The following is a 16,582-nucleotide window of genomic DNA, read 5'->3' as shown; positions in this document are numbered from 1 at the left end:
CCGGCTAGGCTTGTGCTGGGTCCAAGGGCTAGCCAGGGCCTTGTGAGAGTCAAGGAAAGAGTCCTAGCCATGCTAGGACTCGAGCTAAGGGGCTTGGGAGGAGTCCTTGACAGCAAGGACTTCTACCCGAGAGCTGTTGAGGGGCGCGCAGGTTTCAGCGCTTGCTCGGTGGCATGGAGCTTGGCCTGGAGTTCGAAGGCTGGGTTTGAGTGAGTCCTTAGGGTCCTAAGTAAGTGCACGATAGGTGGGTTCAGGGGTTGGGCTCGCTGGTAGGGTCCTGCAAACTAGAACAAGGAGTCCATCCATCCTAGGAGTCTCGGCCAGCTTATGTTAAGGGTTGGGGGCTTTGGTTTTTGAGTTGGGGGAGGTTTCTATGGGATCCAAGGGTCCAATATGGTGCTCTAATGTGTTGGTCAGGGTTTGGTTCATCATGGTTCGAGGGCGGCTTGAGAAAATCGAAAGATGACTCGGTGCTAACCAAATAGGGTCAAGTGAGGGTTTTCTAAACTTAAATAATTGAAAAACGGCTCACGGGGGTCGAGTCGTGGTTCATAAGGGCTGAAATAATACAAAAAGACTAAGTTTAGAATTTAGGAATTTTATATTAAAGTTTGGGATTTTTCGGGATTAAAACATTGTTAAAACGACTAGTTACGAATTAATTAAAAAACCTAGTTTTTAAGCTAAATAAAATTATGAGAATTTTAACTTAGGCTTAAATAATTATTTGGGATATGTTAGAGTCAAGGAAATCAAGAAAATGTCAAAAACGTGAAATTTTACGTCCAGGGGTAAAACGATATTTTTACACCTAAAAATTAATAAACGTCATGGCAGTGTCCTAAATGCTAGTTTTTATGCTAATATGATTATGTTCAATGATTTTGAATGTTTATGGGTTTTATATGTTAAATCATGATTTTTAAATGTTCATAAATTATTAAGTTTTAAATTGGACATTTAAAAGATATGTTGCATGCTTGGTTTCAAAATAAAATGATATTATATGCATGTTTTTATTAAGTGATGGAAATATAACATGTTGAAGGATGTGAAGGGATTGTCACTACTACATGTTGGAGACATCGTGAGGGTTATGGTCCCAATGGGAGCCCGACGATCGTGTTTCCTTGGATACAGATTACGAATATGTTAATACGTTGACCAGGGTCCAGTTGACCGGTGAGAGTGTCGCTGGTGTCCCCCGCCACCCAGTACTGTGGTTTTCTCTAGATAGATCCATCGTCCAATACGATTAAGAATACGAGTCACAATCACGATCTGAATTCAACAAACACAAACATGAATATGAATATGTTGATACGAATATGAATATGAATACGAATATAAATATAAATATGAATATGTTGATATGAATATGTTTATGAAAATGTTTATGAAAATGGATCATGAAAATATTTTTAAAGTTTATGCATATGAAAATGTTTACGAAAATGTTTAAGTTTACAGTTTATGCATTATTATGAAAATGATATTTTAAGTATAAGTATTTTTCACTGTTATATGTTAACTGTATTACGTATTACTTGATATCAAGGATATGATGTGTTGAGTCTTTAGACTCACTAGGTGTGTATGATGCAGGTGATATAAATAACTATGATATTGGAGGTCTTGATGGGTGACTTGCTGGACTGTCGGTGCACATAACCCGAGGACCAGCGCTTCTATTTTCCGTATTTAAGTTTTGATTTTAAGTTAAATATTTTTACGACAATTTATTTATGAGTGATTTTTGAGAGGTTATAGTATGTGCTATACTTTTCAAATAATATTTTTGGGTTGATAAAATAGTTGGTTGTTTTACTTTTAAAATGGTTCCAAAATATTTTATGATTCGACCGAATGCTATGTGAGGTTTTAAAAAGGGAAAAAAATTTCTAGTACTTTTTAAGAAAACGATTAAGCAGACGTTTCAACTTGCTTGGAAACATATCTCTACGCAAAATGATGATGATTATGCATGTTTAAGTATATAAGATTTTATGAAAATGTTTATGAATTGATGGCACGTCTATATTTATGTAAGTATATTCAAAGTTTAAATATGTACATGCTACTTTAAAATGCATGTGGCTTTATTATGTACTACTTGCTATTCTCAGCTTATATATGTTGAGTCTTTAGACTCACTAGACTTGAACGACGCAGGTGAGGACGAGTTTGAGAAAACGAGAGGCGGAGACCAGTGAGATGGCTCGGACTGGGCGGAGGACCAACCCGAGGACCGCTTAAGTTTTAAGGATTTTTATGCATGTTGAACTCATTTACTCTAAAATCGAATTACTTTATGACCACATATACAAGATGTTATGAAATACGACACTTCTGAAATTATGTTACACACACACACGCGCACAGATATATATTTATATATATATATATATATATATATATATATATATGTTATTGTGATATTCGATCGCTCCCCACTTGATGAATGTTTATCAAAACACCCATCCCTTACTTCCCTCCCCATATAAGCATGAAGAAAATGTGGACGAGGAAAAACATCAATTCTAGGGATGGCGAGGAAGCGATCGGGTTCCAATTTTAATTAAGTTGTAATTCGCTTCCGCATTTCAGTATGTTTTTGTGAAGTCAACTTCCTCAGTCTTTTGATTATTCATTGTAAAGACAACAATCTTTTATGAAATAGACTAGTTTGGTTATTTGATTTGCTACGAATCTTATTGTTTACAAAGAAAATTGTTATATAATCACTACAAGAAATTTATTAATCAACAACACACATACGACAACGATTTTAACTACAACTGTTGTTAAAAAGTTTTATAATAAAACTTTTTAACAACAGTTTTAGTTAAAACCGTTGTCGTAGAGCCTTTTTTTTTAAGCATGATGGTAAAAGACAACGATTTTTAGGGTCTATGACAACGGTTCTATAAAACCGTTGTCTTTGAGCGTTTATGACAACGGTTCTATGAAACGTTATCAATTAGCGTGTTTTTTTGGACAATCGACAACGGTTTTGGAAAACCGTTATCGATTAGCGTGTTTTTTGGACAAATAACAACGGTTTATGTAAGATGTTGCCATATTTAGCGACGATTTTAGCAAAACCGTCGCTATTTCAAAATTGCGATGGTTTGGTTTATAACCGTCGCTACATTTAGCGACGGTTGTGCTAAAAACGTCACTAAATTTAGCTACGGTTAAAGAAAAACCGTCACATGTTTTAACTTAGCGACGGTTTTAATTAAATCGTCGTTAAATATAGCGACGGTCATAAGCTAAACCGTCGCAAAATTAAAATTTTGAACATACAGCCATAATTAGCGACAGTTTTACCAACAACCGTCGCTATATTACCAATAACGTACCGTCACAAATTTTCTATAAATACCCATATTTCCGATCAATTTTCTTCCACCCACTTCACAACACTTAAAATTTTTTTCTCTTACACATTTTTAGCACTTCACAACACTTGAAATTTTTATCTCTTATATGATTTTAGTTTCGATTTAGGGTAAATTTTTTCGCTTTAATTTTTGGTAAATTTTTAAGTGTCAGTTAAGATCAGGAATATTGTTAGCATAGTAATATTGTAAGTTTTTTTAGGTTTAATAAAAGTAATTTTTTTTATTTTACTTAAAAATATTAGCAACGGAAATCATGAAAAAACCGTCACTAAAATTAGTGACGGACTTTATGTGATAAAATTAGCGACGATTTTTCAAAAATCGTCGCTAAGTTTACGACGGTTAATTAGCGACGGTTTTGCACAAATCCGTCGCTAATTTTATTTGCGACGGTTTTTAAAAAACCGTAGCTAATTGTAGTTACAACAACGGTGAAAAACCGTTGTTTTTGAGCGAACCCTTTAATAACAGGGGATTTAACAATAGTTTTAAAAAGGCTACGACAACGGTTTTTGACCGTTGTTGTTGGGCATTTTTTTTGTAGTGAATGTTGGTGTCATGCACTCCGGTCATGGGGCTGGGACGTGACATCGATAATAATAAAATAAATATATAAAATACTATTTATAAAATAAAACAGTCAAGTTTTACATAATCAGTCTACAACACACGGCAATTTATTTGAATAAAAATAGATACAACATTACAAGGCCAATTGCTTGGCTACACACTACTAAATGCCAACACCTTATGTGCTCAAATCGCCTCAAAAGCTTCAGATCTTTAATTTCTCCAATGCATTCTTCCCTCGACTAGTGATACTTTGTTGGAGTTTGACATAATCTTTATATGTGACAGACCGGAATTGGCCGTCGGTCTCGTTAACCAACGGGGCTGCGGGCTTAACAATCGTAGACATTTCGGGACCGTGGCCTACGGCCACCGAAATCCTGGTTTTGAGCTGGTTCACCGTCGCTCGATGCTCGATACTCTTATACCTTCCATTGCTCAGTATCTGTAGACATGATATACAAGCCACATATAAAACTTTAGAAAAATTCAAAAAAAAAATATGATGACTATCGCTGGTACTGATCCCATCACTGCTCGTAGTTACATGCTAACCTCCAAATAATCTCCGACGTTGACGACAAATGTGTATGGGACATCATGGACAGAAACCCATGCACCGTCATGTTTGATTTGCAATCCCTCCACTCCATTTTCCATCAAGATTGTTATCCCACCATGATCAGAATGAGCTGCAAGCCCTAAGGTCTTGTCTGGCTCGGGGCACGGCGGATAGTAGTTGCAAGCAAGGATTTGGACTCCTTCCCCGAGTGATCTCTCAAAGTAGTCTTCCTCTAGTCCTAAACTTTGTGATATGGCACCACCTAGCTTCATTGTCAACTTCCATATTTCCACTAAATATGCCTTTGCAACATCTCTAAAATCACATATGAAAGAAGATTACTAATGCAAATCTTATGATTTAATTTAATTTATAAGTATTTTGATAACATAATTTTATTCCTTGGAACTTTTTTTTTTAATTTATTTGATCCCATACAACATAATTTAATTATCTCAAGGCTTAGTAGAGTTACATAGAATTTTAGTTAGCTTTTATTTATTTTTATAAATATATAAAGTCCGTTTCTTGGAAACTAAATAAAATAGTAAAATTAATTGTTTATTATGATAAAAAATGTTTATTGTACAAAAAATTAATTCCAATAATCAAAATAGTACAATTAAAGATTTAAAACATGTACAACACATATATTTATTTTAAAACATAGATATATTTGGAATATTTAAATTTTTAAAAAATTAAAGAATAAAAATAATTGAACAAAAGTGTTTAACATATTAAGTGATTTAGATTAAATTAAACAAGCCAGAATATGAACTTATATTGATTCAACCAACTATTGAAATTAAATCAGATTTATAGGTCATATCAAATTACAATTATTATTAAATAAGTCAAAACTTTTAAATACAATTATTGTAGTAGTTAATTCGACAAATAATTCTCACACGAGTTTTTGACTAAATTTTCTGAACCGTACGCCTGTCAGCCTCGGTCACAGTGACCCAGGACAAAGTTTTTTTAAAAGAAAACGTCCAAAGTTTGAGTGGTCCGTGTATATGTTACTGTATAATAGATTTTTATAAAAATTATTTCTTATTTGCCTCTTCTTTATGTAGGAAACAAAAATATCACACAAGTGGGGTGACTTTCATTGTAAAAAATTATATTTTCAAGTCACGTCTTATGCGTATGAGTGACTTGAAATTTATTCATGTCTGATGACAGCGTGTTACGGTATAAACAGAAACCCTCACAATTCGTCTTATTTTTTGAAAAAAATAATTGGATTAATTTGCACCGTAAAAGTGAAAAAACTGGAGTTACCAACGCGATCTTGGTTCTTAGTTCCTATTAGACCAGAATACTGATGTGATGTCGAAAATTAATGAACAATAAATATGACCGCCTGACATGTCCGATGTCATGTTAACATCATGAGAAATTAGAACTAATTATACCGAAATCCTCACAATTCGATCGCCTTATTTTTTTTTTTTAAAAAAATTGGATTTCTACCGTAATATTGATAAAACTCAAGTTACCAACGCGGACTTGGTTTTTAATTCCTATTATACCGTGCTAGAATACTGATGCGACGTCGAAAATTAATGATTTGACAATAAATATCAGTGATTGAAGAACAAAAACCCAAAAATTAACCTGTAGTGAGGTGGGTTTTCTGGCCAGAGCTTGAAAATACTATCTGGAAATGGATGACCATAATGCCTCAAATAATCCCTCCAGTGAAGCTTATGCGCCAATGGTGTGTTCAGGCTGGTCCCATATCTAACCGGACTCAATACATCCTCTGAATAATATTTCATTTTTTCCTCCAAATTCAGCCCAAAGAATTCTTCGATAACTTCAAACATCTCCAAAATCACTTTCTCATCAATCCCATGATCTTTGACCTAAATAAAATTGTCAAATATTTAGTCTAGGCATGGTCCCAAACCCAATGATCAAACATGCAAAATATGATTTTTTTTTTTCTGTATTGATTTTTCAAAAATTGTAGTCACCGCTTAATCAATTTTTTTTGGCTGCGCTCAGTGCATACGTAAAGAGCAAAGAATATAAATGCAGACATAGTGCTGACCCTAAAGAACCCCCACTCAACACAGGCATCGCCAATCGCTTTGATGGTTGCCGCCTTCTGTTCCGCGGATCCATCTAGCCCGCTCAGATCGATCGTCGGAATGTCGGAACCTGCAGCAGCGTCCATCGGATTCTGATCCAACTTCAGAACGAATTCCGATGGCAGCTTCTGCAAGTGAGGCGCTGATTCAAGAAGACTCTTCACCCCTTTTCTATAGTCGAAACCACCACCATTTTCATGGCCACGATGACGAGAGGAAGTGATTGAGCTAATCTTCGCAGTTTCCGAGGATGAGCATTTCAACTCCATTCGGAAATGCATAAAAGTTTTAAGGAATGCCGCTGTTGACATGATTTCTCAAGGTATGGACGTGTTTTGCATGGAAGCAGGCGTGGGACTCCTGACTAAGGACAAATGGCTGGCTGGCTGGCGTCGGTACACACCCGTATGCCCAAATAAATATATGTTTGCATATCTTACTTTATAGCCAGCCAAATACATCTTATATCATTTTGTCCTAAAAAGAAGTATCAAAATTATCCTTTAAATTCGTTTATTTTAATTTTGGTCCTTAAAATAATCAAAATTCCAAATTATTAATTCCACTAAATTGATTTTCTTGTTAAAGGGAAAGTTTCACAAACTGTGACCCAATCTGTCGTCAAAATTCAGTGTTAATTTAATAAGTTTACAATTTTTTTGTAAGAATTTTTTTTCCTAATTAATTACTGGCAGCGCGACATACATATTCATAATATCTAACACTACTTCAATAGTGTACGATGTCATATCGATAATATCTAGTTGTATCAGAACGATGAATAATAATAAAAGTAAATAAAATCGAATTATTGAAATTTTTAACGATTTACAGGACCACAAACCAAAATGTTCCACATATGCTTCTCATAGTTTTGTTGTTAGTCATGTTTTACTGGAACACCGAGTGTGACATTGTAATAATATTGAATTATAATATAGGATGATAAATGGTAATTGGTTAGAAATACCATATTTTACAATCCGTATAATTGAATAATAAATTATCAATATATACCTTCCTAATTTTGTTTAAATTTTTTAAATTAATTTTATTTTAAGTAGGTCTCTTTGTGAGACGGTCTCACATATATTTAATCGTGAGACGGATCAACTATGACCATATTTACAATAAAAAGTAATAACTTTGGCACAAAAAGTATTACTTTTTCATGGGTAACCCAAAAGAATATTTATTTCACAAATTGACTCGTGAAAACGTTTCATATGAGTTCTTTTATTTTATTTTTAATGGCCATTGAGGGGAGGGTAGTGGAGAATACACTACTTTTGTTTAATTAAGGGCAAACTTGCGTTTACTCCTCATTCCCGTTCTCAACTTTCTCCTCACTCCCCATCTCCTTATTTCTTTGTTTAAACTCCCCAATTTTCTAAAATCTTTCAAAAACATCCTTAATTCTTTAATTTTTGGTATGTGACATTGTTATACCTATCGAGCCTGTTCTTAAAGACATATAGCCTCAAGACATACGGCTACGCAAGGTTTCCAGCCTATATACCATGCTCAAATAATCGATTTTTTTAAAGGCCTCATGCTTCCGTATAATAAATTAAATCTTTTATCTCTTTGACCGGAGTGCCACCGGATTGTATCCACCGTATTTTACAGACTGCTCCTCATAGTCTAACCACGCTGTCGCAACAGATGGTTACCAACAGATTCCTTCAGCAGCACTTGACACAACCCTAATTCGTTTCTTACCTTAGGGTGTACAATAAAAGATAAAATTTTGAAAATAATACATGAGAGAGGCTAGAGCAAAGGACCCTTTATTCAAACACAAACATTTATTATTACATAGTAACCTCTTGTAGAGGAGGAGAAACTTGTTTAGCTACTTATAGAACACATAAACTTGAAAGAAAATATTACAACTTATTTTGAAGAAAAACGAAGAGGTTGAGTGATGCCTTCAGCTTCCTTCTGCCTCCTTATTTATAGAAGTCCCTCTCGAATTTGTATTTCGGACTTCAAACTTTTGCTGCAACTTGATGCTTTCCAGCTGTGGTTGTCCCTATCTGGTGTAGTGGTTGGGTGGTCCTTTCACTTTTATTGATTTGTCTTCTTCTAGATCATTAATCTAGAAATCAATTTTTCTTCTGTTTTTATCTCTACGCATAACCAGTAGATATGCGTCTGGATTATATCGACTGAAATCTCTTTTCCTGATTCTTTTAGATATTTATGTATATATCTAAGATGTTCCAGCTTCTTTCTTATTGTTTTAATCCTTCGTTTGGAAACTTTAAGATATGTTGCATACATTTCTTTGTTTCCAAATTTTGGTTGATTTATTGTGGTTTTATTTTAGCCCGTTTCATCTTCTTTTATAGGTGATTTTGGGTTAAATTTTCTTGTCCTTTTATTGTATTTCCTTTATCTTTAAAGATAAGGAATCCAATAGTCCTTTGTCTTTTCATTCCACTCACATGGTGGTTCTTCTTTTTGTTAGTGGGATAGTCACATGTCCACTTTAGCTTTGTCGGGTAATCTTCGGCTTTTTGTATCCCCGAGGAAAACGTGTTTGTGGTCCTTCCCCACTTGTACTGGTGTCGGTAAAATGTTTCCGATCAGATCTCGGCTTGAATCCTTTACAAAACTCTGGTTCTTTCTGGTTCTGACATTCTGTGCAGATGTTCTCCGACCATCTTCCCACATGTGCCATATTTCAGAATTTTCGACGAGTCTCTTTGCTTGTCGGCAGCTTGCTGTTCCACAGAAGATTTCTTTTCTTTTCAAATATATCTTCTGCAAAACTTGTTGTTTTTCATATCATTGTGTTTAACAAGAAAGATCCATTTAAAGAATTTTGATAAAATTTAAATGGATACTTGACTTTGTCTATTTCTGTTAGACAGACCAAAACTCCCCATGCTCTCCTGGTAGAAATGTCATCTTCGTTAAATGAAGAAACCAGGGGTGTTTCGTTTGTAGGATGATCTTTAATAAATTTCTGAGCATTCATATCTGGACTCCTTAGCTTGATGAAATGAAAAGCTTCGTGTGAGCCTTTCCCTGTTGGTTCTGGTGCTGCACTGAAAAAATACAACTCCAGAATATCTCCTCTGGACAAATAATCATTGTTTCTCTAAGTTTCATGCACTGCTTCCTAAATCCATTTTGGTAATGCTGAAATCTCCGGGAAGCTAGGTGAAGTAGTACAAACTGAGGCAAGAGCCCCTAATTCGTACCAAGCTTTGACCTCCTTAGGATATGAATTCGGTTTTATTCATATCCTGGGATATTTTCCAGCAAAATCAACTCAAACAATGGATGGGTTGATGCCAATTCTTGTGATTAATTTCTCCCAAGTCTGTTGGTAAATTTGAAATGGAGAAATTGTCGTTTCATTAGTACCAACCTTAGATTTGCCCTTATCAGTATTAGGTCTAAGATTGATCTATCCCTCTTCAATCCCCGAGGTGAAGGGTTGACTTGAAGACTCGAAATCGGAATATGAAGTTTCAATTTTTGTTTTGTCCGACTCATCAAGAGATGATCTCGGCTTAACAGTTGTGCTAGGGGTACTTGAATCCCTTGCTCCAAGTAAAGAGTCATATACTCGAAAACTCTCCATTTGGGAAACCAGTGGCTTCTCAATGTCTTGGAGGATAGGCCTTTGTATTAAAGACCATAACTGAGTATATGCCTGTAAACACCTTGTGATTCGATCAGAGACGATCCTCTTATCGGCTTGTTGGAGCCTTCCCGCAATTTCTGCGTTCAGTGCTAACTTGTTAAACTCGTTTTGAAGCATTTCAAGGTATTCTCTCAAATGCCTCTGCATCTTGATGATGGCATTGATATCAACGCTGTCTATCTCTTGTTAAAAAATCTGCAAGAATGTTTTCATGAGATTTAATTATCACAATATCAAAAATGTAATTCTGACATAATGATTGCCATCTTAATAATCTGGCTTTTTCATGTTTAGACTCAATTCTATTCCTTAAGAAAGCTTTCACCTGTGTATTATTGACTTTCAAAGTGAATTTGTTTGCAAGTAAAAATAATGGTAATTTTTCAAAAGTTCTTTTTACTGTATAAAATTCTTTTTCGTTGATATGTCATCTTATGACTTCTGTAACTGAGAATAAACCACTACAATATCTGCATGGTTGTTCTCCATCGGATGTGAGCTTAGTAAGAACTGCTGCCCACCAATGATCACTGTCATCAGTATATAATACCAGATCATCTTCATCTTGAGGAATAGCCATTTTCGGAAGATTCTTACAAATCTCTTTTAATTGGCTTAGTCTCTTTGTGTGTTCTTCTGTCCATATAAATCTAGCATCTTTTTTCAATAATGAACTAAACACTTTTCTATGTTTTGCTAGGTTTTTAATAAACATCCCAACAAAATTAACAACTCCTAAGAAACTTTGAAGTTGTTTATTGTCTTTGAGACTTTCTGGAAAATTATGCACCATTTCGACTATGTGTTCTTGCATAACTATTCCTGACTCATTGATTTCAATTCCGAGTAATTCAATCTTTCTTGTTGTAATGACGGTTTTCTTTTCAGATAAAACCAGTCCTTCTTTTTTACAAACATTGGAGAAAATCTGCAAGTGTTTAACATGTTCATCCATATTCTTAGATGCTATTAAAACATCGTCAATATAAACGAACATAAATTGAAAATAATCTTTAAAAAGATTATCCATTTTTCTTTGAAATATTTGAGGTGAATTAGCCAATCCCATTGGTAATACCTCCCAAATATAATGTCCTTGGGGTGTGGAGAAAGCTGTGAATTTCTTGCTTTCTTCTTCCATTCGAATATGAATAAAACCAGACTTACAATCAAACTTAGATAATATATTGGCATTGCGTATGCAACTAATTAGATGTTCTCTACTAGGCATAAAATACCAATCAAACTCCAGAATCTTATTAATCTCTTGATAATTAATAACTAGTCTGGGTTTGTTCTTTTTCATTTCACCATGATTTCTTACCAGAAAACCTTGACTGCTATATGGTGAAATTCTTACTTTGATCAAACCAAGGTCCAAATGTTCCTTGATTATAATCTGCATATCCCTTTGATCAATTATGTTCATTTGGATAGGCTTGCAACAGACAAATTCATACTCTTTACCTTCCTTAATTTTAAGGCGAGCTTTGATTTGATTTCTGTTCCACCATGCCAAAGGATCTTCATTATAATTTTCTTTGATCCTTTTCTTGACATCTTCCAAGGATACCTTAGATTTAAACTCCACTTCATTTTTGTGTAAAGTTATCTTAAGGCATTCTATATAGTCTGGTTGGAGTTCTTTATCTGCTCTTAATTGGTGCATTGTTTCTCCAAACCGTCTGGAATCCTTCCTTTTTGGGTTCAGAAGTTTTCCTTCATCACCACGCTTGCTGCGAAATTGAATAGGCAGTTTTCTGTAAAATGCCTTTCTTAATCGCTGGACTATGATTTTATGATCGCAGGGTGTTGTGAAAACTAATCTTCTAGTATCATTTTCTTGAGTATAGGATTTGAACATTTGTAGAAAATTATTTCCTAATAAGATGTCAGCTCCTGTATGATGAAATTAAATTGGTGGTGTTTTTACCTTATACCAAGATGTTTGTCCCGCATCTCCGATCATGATTTCAGTCATCTTAATCCCTTTACATAAGATTAAGATTCTCCTGGAAAAATCTCTTCCAGCAATCTTTGGTAATTCTTCTTCCAAATTACTTGGAAAAATTCCTCTTTTTTCTGTACAGATTCCAGCTCCTGAATCAATATAAGCAGCAAAATATTCTGCATTATATTGTTCATATAACATCTCTACTGGAATGTATATGGAGAATGGGCTTGTGATAATTGGATTTTCCACATTCTATCATCTGCCATAAACTCCATTCCATAATCTAGACGTTTCCAAGGTTTGTGTTCCTCGGGAAACTCTAGTCCAAGAATCAGTCGATCTGATTTTTTCCCTGGAATTTCTTTGATATGAACTTTCGATTCTCCGATATTGATAATTCTTTGGTAAGTTTCTATCATAGGTTGTTCCAAATAGTATATGGTATTACAAAGAAATTGATTCCTTTGTTTCGTAATATCAAATACTATTTCTACTTCCTTCCACCCTTCTGGGCATTTAAGCTTTCCTATTTTAGAAAAACTTTTTAGCTCCTGTTGGGTTTCTGGGACATGTGTTTTTTCCCACCTGTAACTTGTAATTCTAAGACTTTGATTCCTTTGTAGAATCGGTTTGTCTTGTATTTGGATATCTGTTTCCTGTATTAGCGGAAACTCAACTCTTTCTGGATAAATTGCCTGAGCAACTTTTTCAAATATCTCAGGTATTTCAATGAACTCATTTCTAATAAACAACTCTGAATGATGTGTATTAGATAAAGCATATGAAATCAGGTAGGTAATAGAATACGGTCTATTACCTTCTTTCTGATGACCATACTGCAGACTTTATAGGACAGATGGCTGTATGCCAAGTTCAGTAAGTGCGAGTTCGGGTTAGACAGAGTGATATTCTTGGACTACATTGTACCCCGAAACTAAGTAGAGGTCGATCCCCGCAAGGTAGAGGCAGTCGGGATTGGCCAGTGCCTAAGAGTGTGATAGAAATCCATAGTTTCTTGGGTTTAGCAGTGTATTATCGGAGGTTCATACTAAGTTTTTCTTCCATCGCGGTGCCATTGACCGCCTTGACGAAGAAGATTGTGAAGTTTTTTTGGGGACTCGAATTCCAGGAGAGTTTTGACAGGCTGAAGCATGAGTTGACTACAACACCAGTTCTAGATATGCCATCAGGGCAAGAAGATTTTGTAATGATGCTTCAAAACTCGGTTTGGGCGCGATTCTGATGCAGCATGACAGAGTTATTGCCTACGCGTCCAGACAGCTGAAGGTTCATGAGAAGAATTATCCGACTCATGACCTCGGGCTAACATCAGTGGTTTTCGCCCTAAAGATTTGGAGGCATTATGTGTATGGGGAGAGGTGTAGGATTTTCACTTATCACAAAAGCCTGAAGTAATTTTTAAAAAGAAAGAGCTAAACATGCGACAACGGAGGTGGCTATAGCTAGTGAAGGATTATGACTATGACATTAGCTATCATCCGGGTAAGGCTAATGTAGTTGCTGATGCCCTGAGCAGGAAGACTGCAGTGATCACTTAGTTGTCAGTATAGAGACCGTTGCAGGCAGAGATTCAATAGTTTGAACTTGCAGATTATGCAAGGGGCAGCGCCTCTAATCTTTCTATGCTGACAGTGCAGTCAACATTGAGGGGCAGGATCCGAGCAGGTTAGACTTCTGACGAGAAGTTACTGAAGTGGAGACAAAGTGATAAAGATAAGGGCTGGATGTTATATATCGTTGTTGACGGCATAGTCAGGTATCATGACCGACTGTGGGTTCCTAGCATTGATTCCCTGAAAGCAGAAATCTTGAGCGAGGCCCACAACACCTCGTACTCCATCCATCCAGGGAGTACGAAGATGTATAAGGATTTTTAGTCTCTTTATTGGTGGCCGGACATGAAGAGAGATATTCTGTGTTTCGTCTCCGAGTGTTTGACGTGTTAGCAGGTTAAGGCTGAGCATAAGAGACCTGCAGGGAAGCTGAGACCATTCCCTATTACCGAGTGGAAATGGGAGAATATTACCATGGACTTTGTGACAGGGCTTCCGAGGACAACTTGTGGGTATAATGCTATTTGGGTGATAGTCGATCGGCTCACTAAATCAGCACACTTTCTATTTCTACTGATCAGGAAGACTTTCACCGTGACTCAGTATGCAGAGCTGTACATTACAGAGATAGTTAGGCTGCATGGGATTTCAGTGTATATTGTGTCCGACAGGGATCCGAAATTTACGTCTGCATTCTGGAAGATTCTACATCATGCATTGGGTACTAAGCTGCTATTCCATACTGCCTTCCATCCTCAGACCGACGGACAGTCAGAGAGGGTGATTCAGATTCTGGAGGACCTACTCAAAGCTTACGTAATCAACTTCCAGGGCAGCTGGGAGCCAAAGTTACCTCTCGTGGAGTTCACGTACAACAACAGTTATCAGGCATTGATCGTTATGGATCCATATGAGGAATTATATGGGAGAAAATGCAGGTCCCCAGTGTATTGGGATGAGGTAGGATAAAGGGCAGAGATAGAGCCGGATATTGTTAGTCAGACTGCTGAGTTAGTGGACAAGATCCGAGATAGAATGAAGACCACATAGAGCCGGCAGAAGAGTTACGCAGATCAATGGCGCAAAGATCTTGAGTTTGTCGTAGGGGATCAGGTGTTTGTGAAGGTCGCATCGATGAAGGGTGTGATGAGATTTAGGAAGAAGGGCAAGCTCAGTCCTAGATTCATAGGGCCGTTCGATATCCTAGAGAGAGTTGGGACACTCGCATACGGAGTTTCGTTACTGCCGAATCTGGTGGGAGTTCATAATGTTTCCATGTCTCTATGCTGCAGAAGGACATGTCGAATCCTTCACATATGTTGAACTATGAGCCACTTCAGTTGACACCGAACCTGTCTTACGAGGAGAGACCTACTCAGATATTGGATAGGCAGGAGAGGAGACTCTAGAACAAGGTGATCCACATGGTCAAAGTCAAGTGGCTGAATCATTCGATGAGGAGGCTACATGGGAGATTGAAGCCGAGACGAGGAGTCGCTACCCAGAGTTATTCGGTGCGTTTTAAATTTCGAGGACGAAATTCAATTTAAGGGGTGAAAATTGTAAGGTCTAGGAAATTCGAGCTACGTAACCCGACTGCATGCAATCTAGGGGTTTATAAAATATGTGTTTAATGATTTCAATGAATCTAATGCATGAATATTGCATGGTTAGGTGTTGTTGCATGGTTATTTAAATTTTCATGTATAAGAGTTTTAAGTTGCAATTTCACGCTCGAACGGGTAATGGAGACCGGCAGGAAAAATATTTTTATTGAATAATTAATTTTATTTATTTAATATTGGGAGTTTTAAGTATGAGGTTTGAAAATAGGCCTTGGTTGGTTATTTGTACTCACTGGGCTATATTTTTAACCTGTACGCAAATTTTAGCGATGCATGAAACTTTTTGAGGGTTCGGGTAATTTTTTAAATAACGTACCAAAACTAAATATTTTTTGAGAGTGTTATTGTGCTTGTTGAGTTTTTTTTAATGCTTAATGGGCTCAAAATCCTTTTAATACTTTTAAAATTCAATTTAAGGCTCATTAGTGCTTGACATTTTATTTAAACATTACCCTAAACTAACCCTAAACCTAATAATACCCTAGCAGTCAACCCTCCCCCTCCATCAGAAGCCTCCCCTTGAGTTTTCAGCAGAAAAACCACAGCAAACCCTCGGCCCCTTCAGTTTTCAAAGAAAGCTTCCTCCCTGCCTCTCCGGTTCACGTCCCGCGCGTAGTTCTTAGAGGTTTCAAGCGTATAATCATCAAGTCACGCCATGTATCTTCATTTTTACATAATTCATACTGTATTTAGGCTGATATGTGTGCTTTATATGTATAATGCTCGACCCTTGCACAGTTTTACGTTTATGCTTTTGATTTGTTCATGAAATCCACATGTTTATGTATTCAACTCACGTTTGATGATACAAGGGGCTGCAAGTATTAGGACCTTAAGGGGCTGCTCATGTCAAGGATCAAGATATGTTAGGTGTGGAGTCTCGAGTTGTCCAGCATACGAGGGAATCGTCCGGATTGAGAGGTTTGATCAGGAGATTGGGGGTGCCGAAGACTGAGTAGGCAGAGGTGGATGTGCGCACGCGAACCCGATGACTTTATTTTTTCCGGACATCATGTTTATGAGATAGGAGAGATTTGGATATTTTCATACTCGTTCATTTTATTATGATGTTGGTTATCAGGAGTTTCACATGTTGAATCTTTTATTTATTTTTAAAACGTAAG

At 36.3% G+C, this 16,582-nt stretch overlaps 1 protein-coding gene across 1 annotated transcript; it reads right to left on the bottom strand.

Annotated features, from left to right (window-relative positions):
* Positions 1 to 4,016: 4,016 nt before the first annotated feature.
* Positions 4,017 to 7,066, bottom strand: LOC142555060 (flavanone 3-dioxygenase 2-like). The gene is made up of 4 exons (XM_075665709.1): positions 6,605 to 7,066; positions 6,166 to 6,416; positions 4,533 to 4,854; positions 4,017 to 4,422 (listed from the first exon to the last, which is right to left on the bottom strand). Exons 1-4 carry the CDS (start codon positions 6,953 to 6,955, stop codon positions 4,183 to 4,185), a joined length of 1,164 nt encoding a protein of 387 aa, XP_075521824.1. The 5' UTR covers positions 6,956 to 7,066; the 3' UTR covers positions 4,017 to 4,182.
* Between the last annotated feature and the right edge of the window lie 9,516 nt (positions 7,067 to 16,582).

The sequence above is a fragment of the Primulina tabacum genome, chromosome 9, assembly GCF_025594145.1.
Source record: "Primulina tabacum isolate GXHZ01 chromosome 9, ASM2559414v2, whole genome shotgun sequence".
NCBI lineage: Eukaryota > Viridiplantae > Streptophyta > Magnoliopsida > Lamiales > Gesneriaceae > Primulina > Primulina tabacum.
The sequence above is the reverse complement of the archived record's forward strand: the minus strand, read 5'-3'. Positions and strand labels throughout refer to the sequence as shown.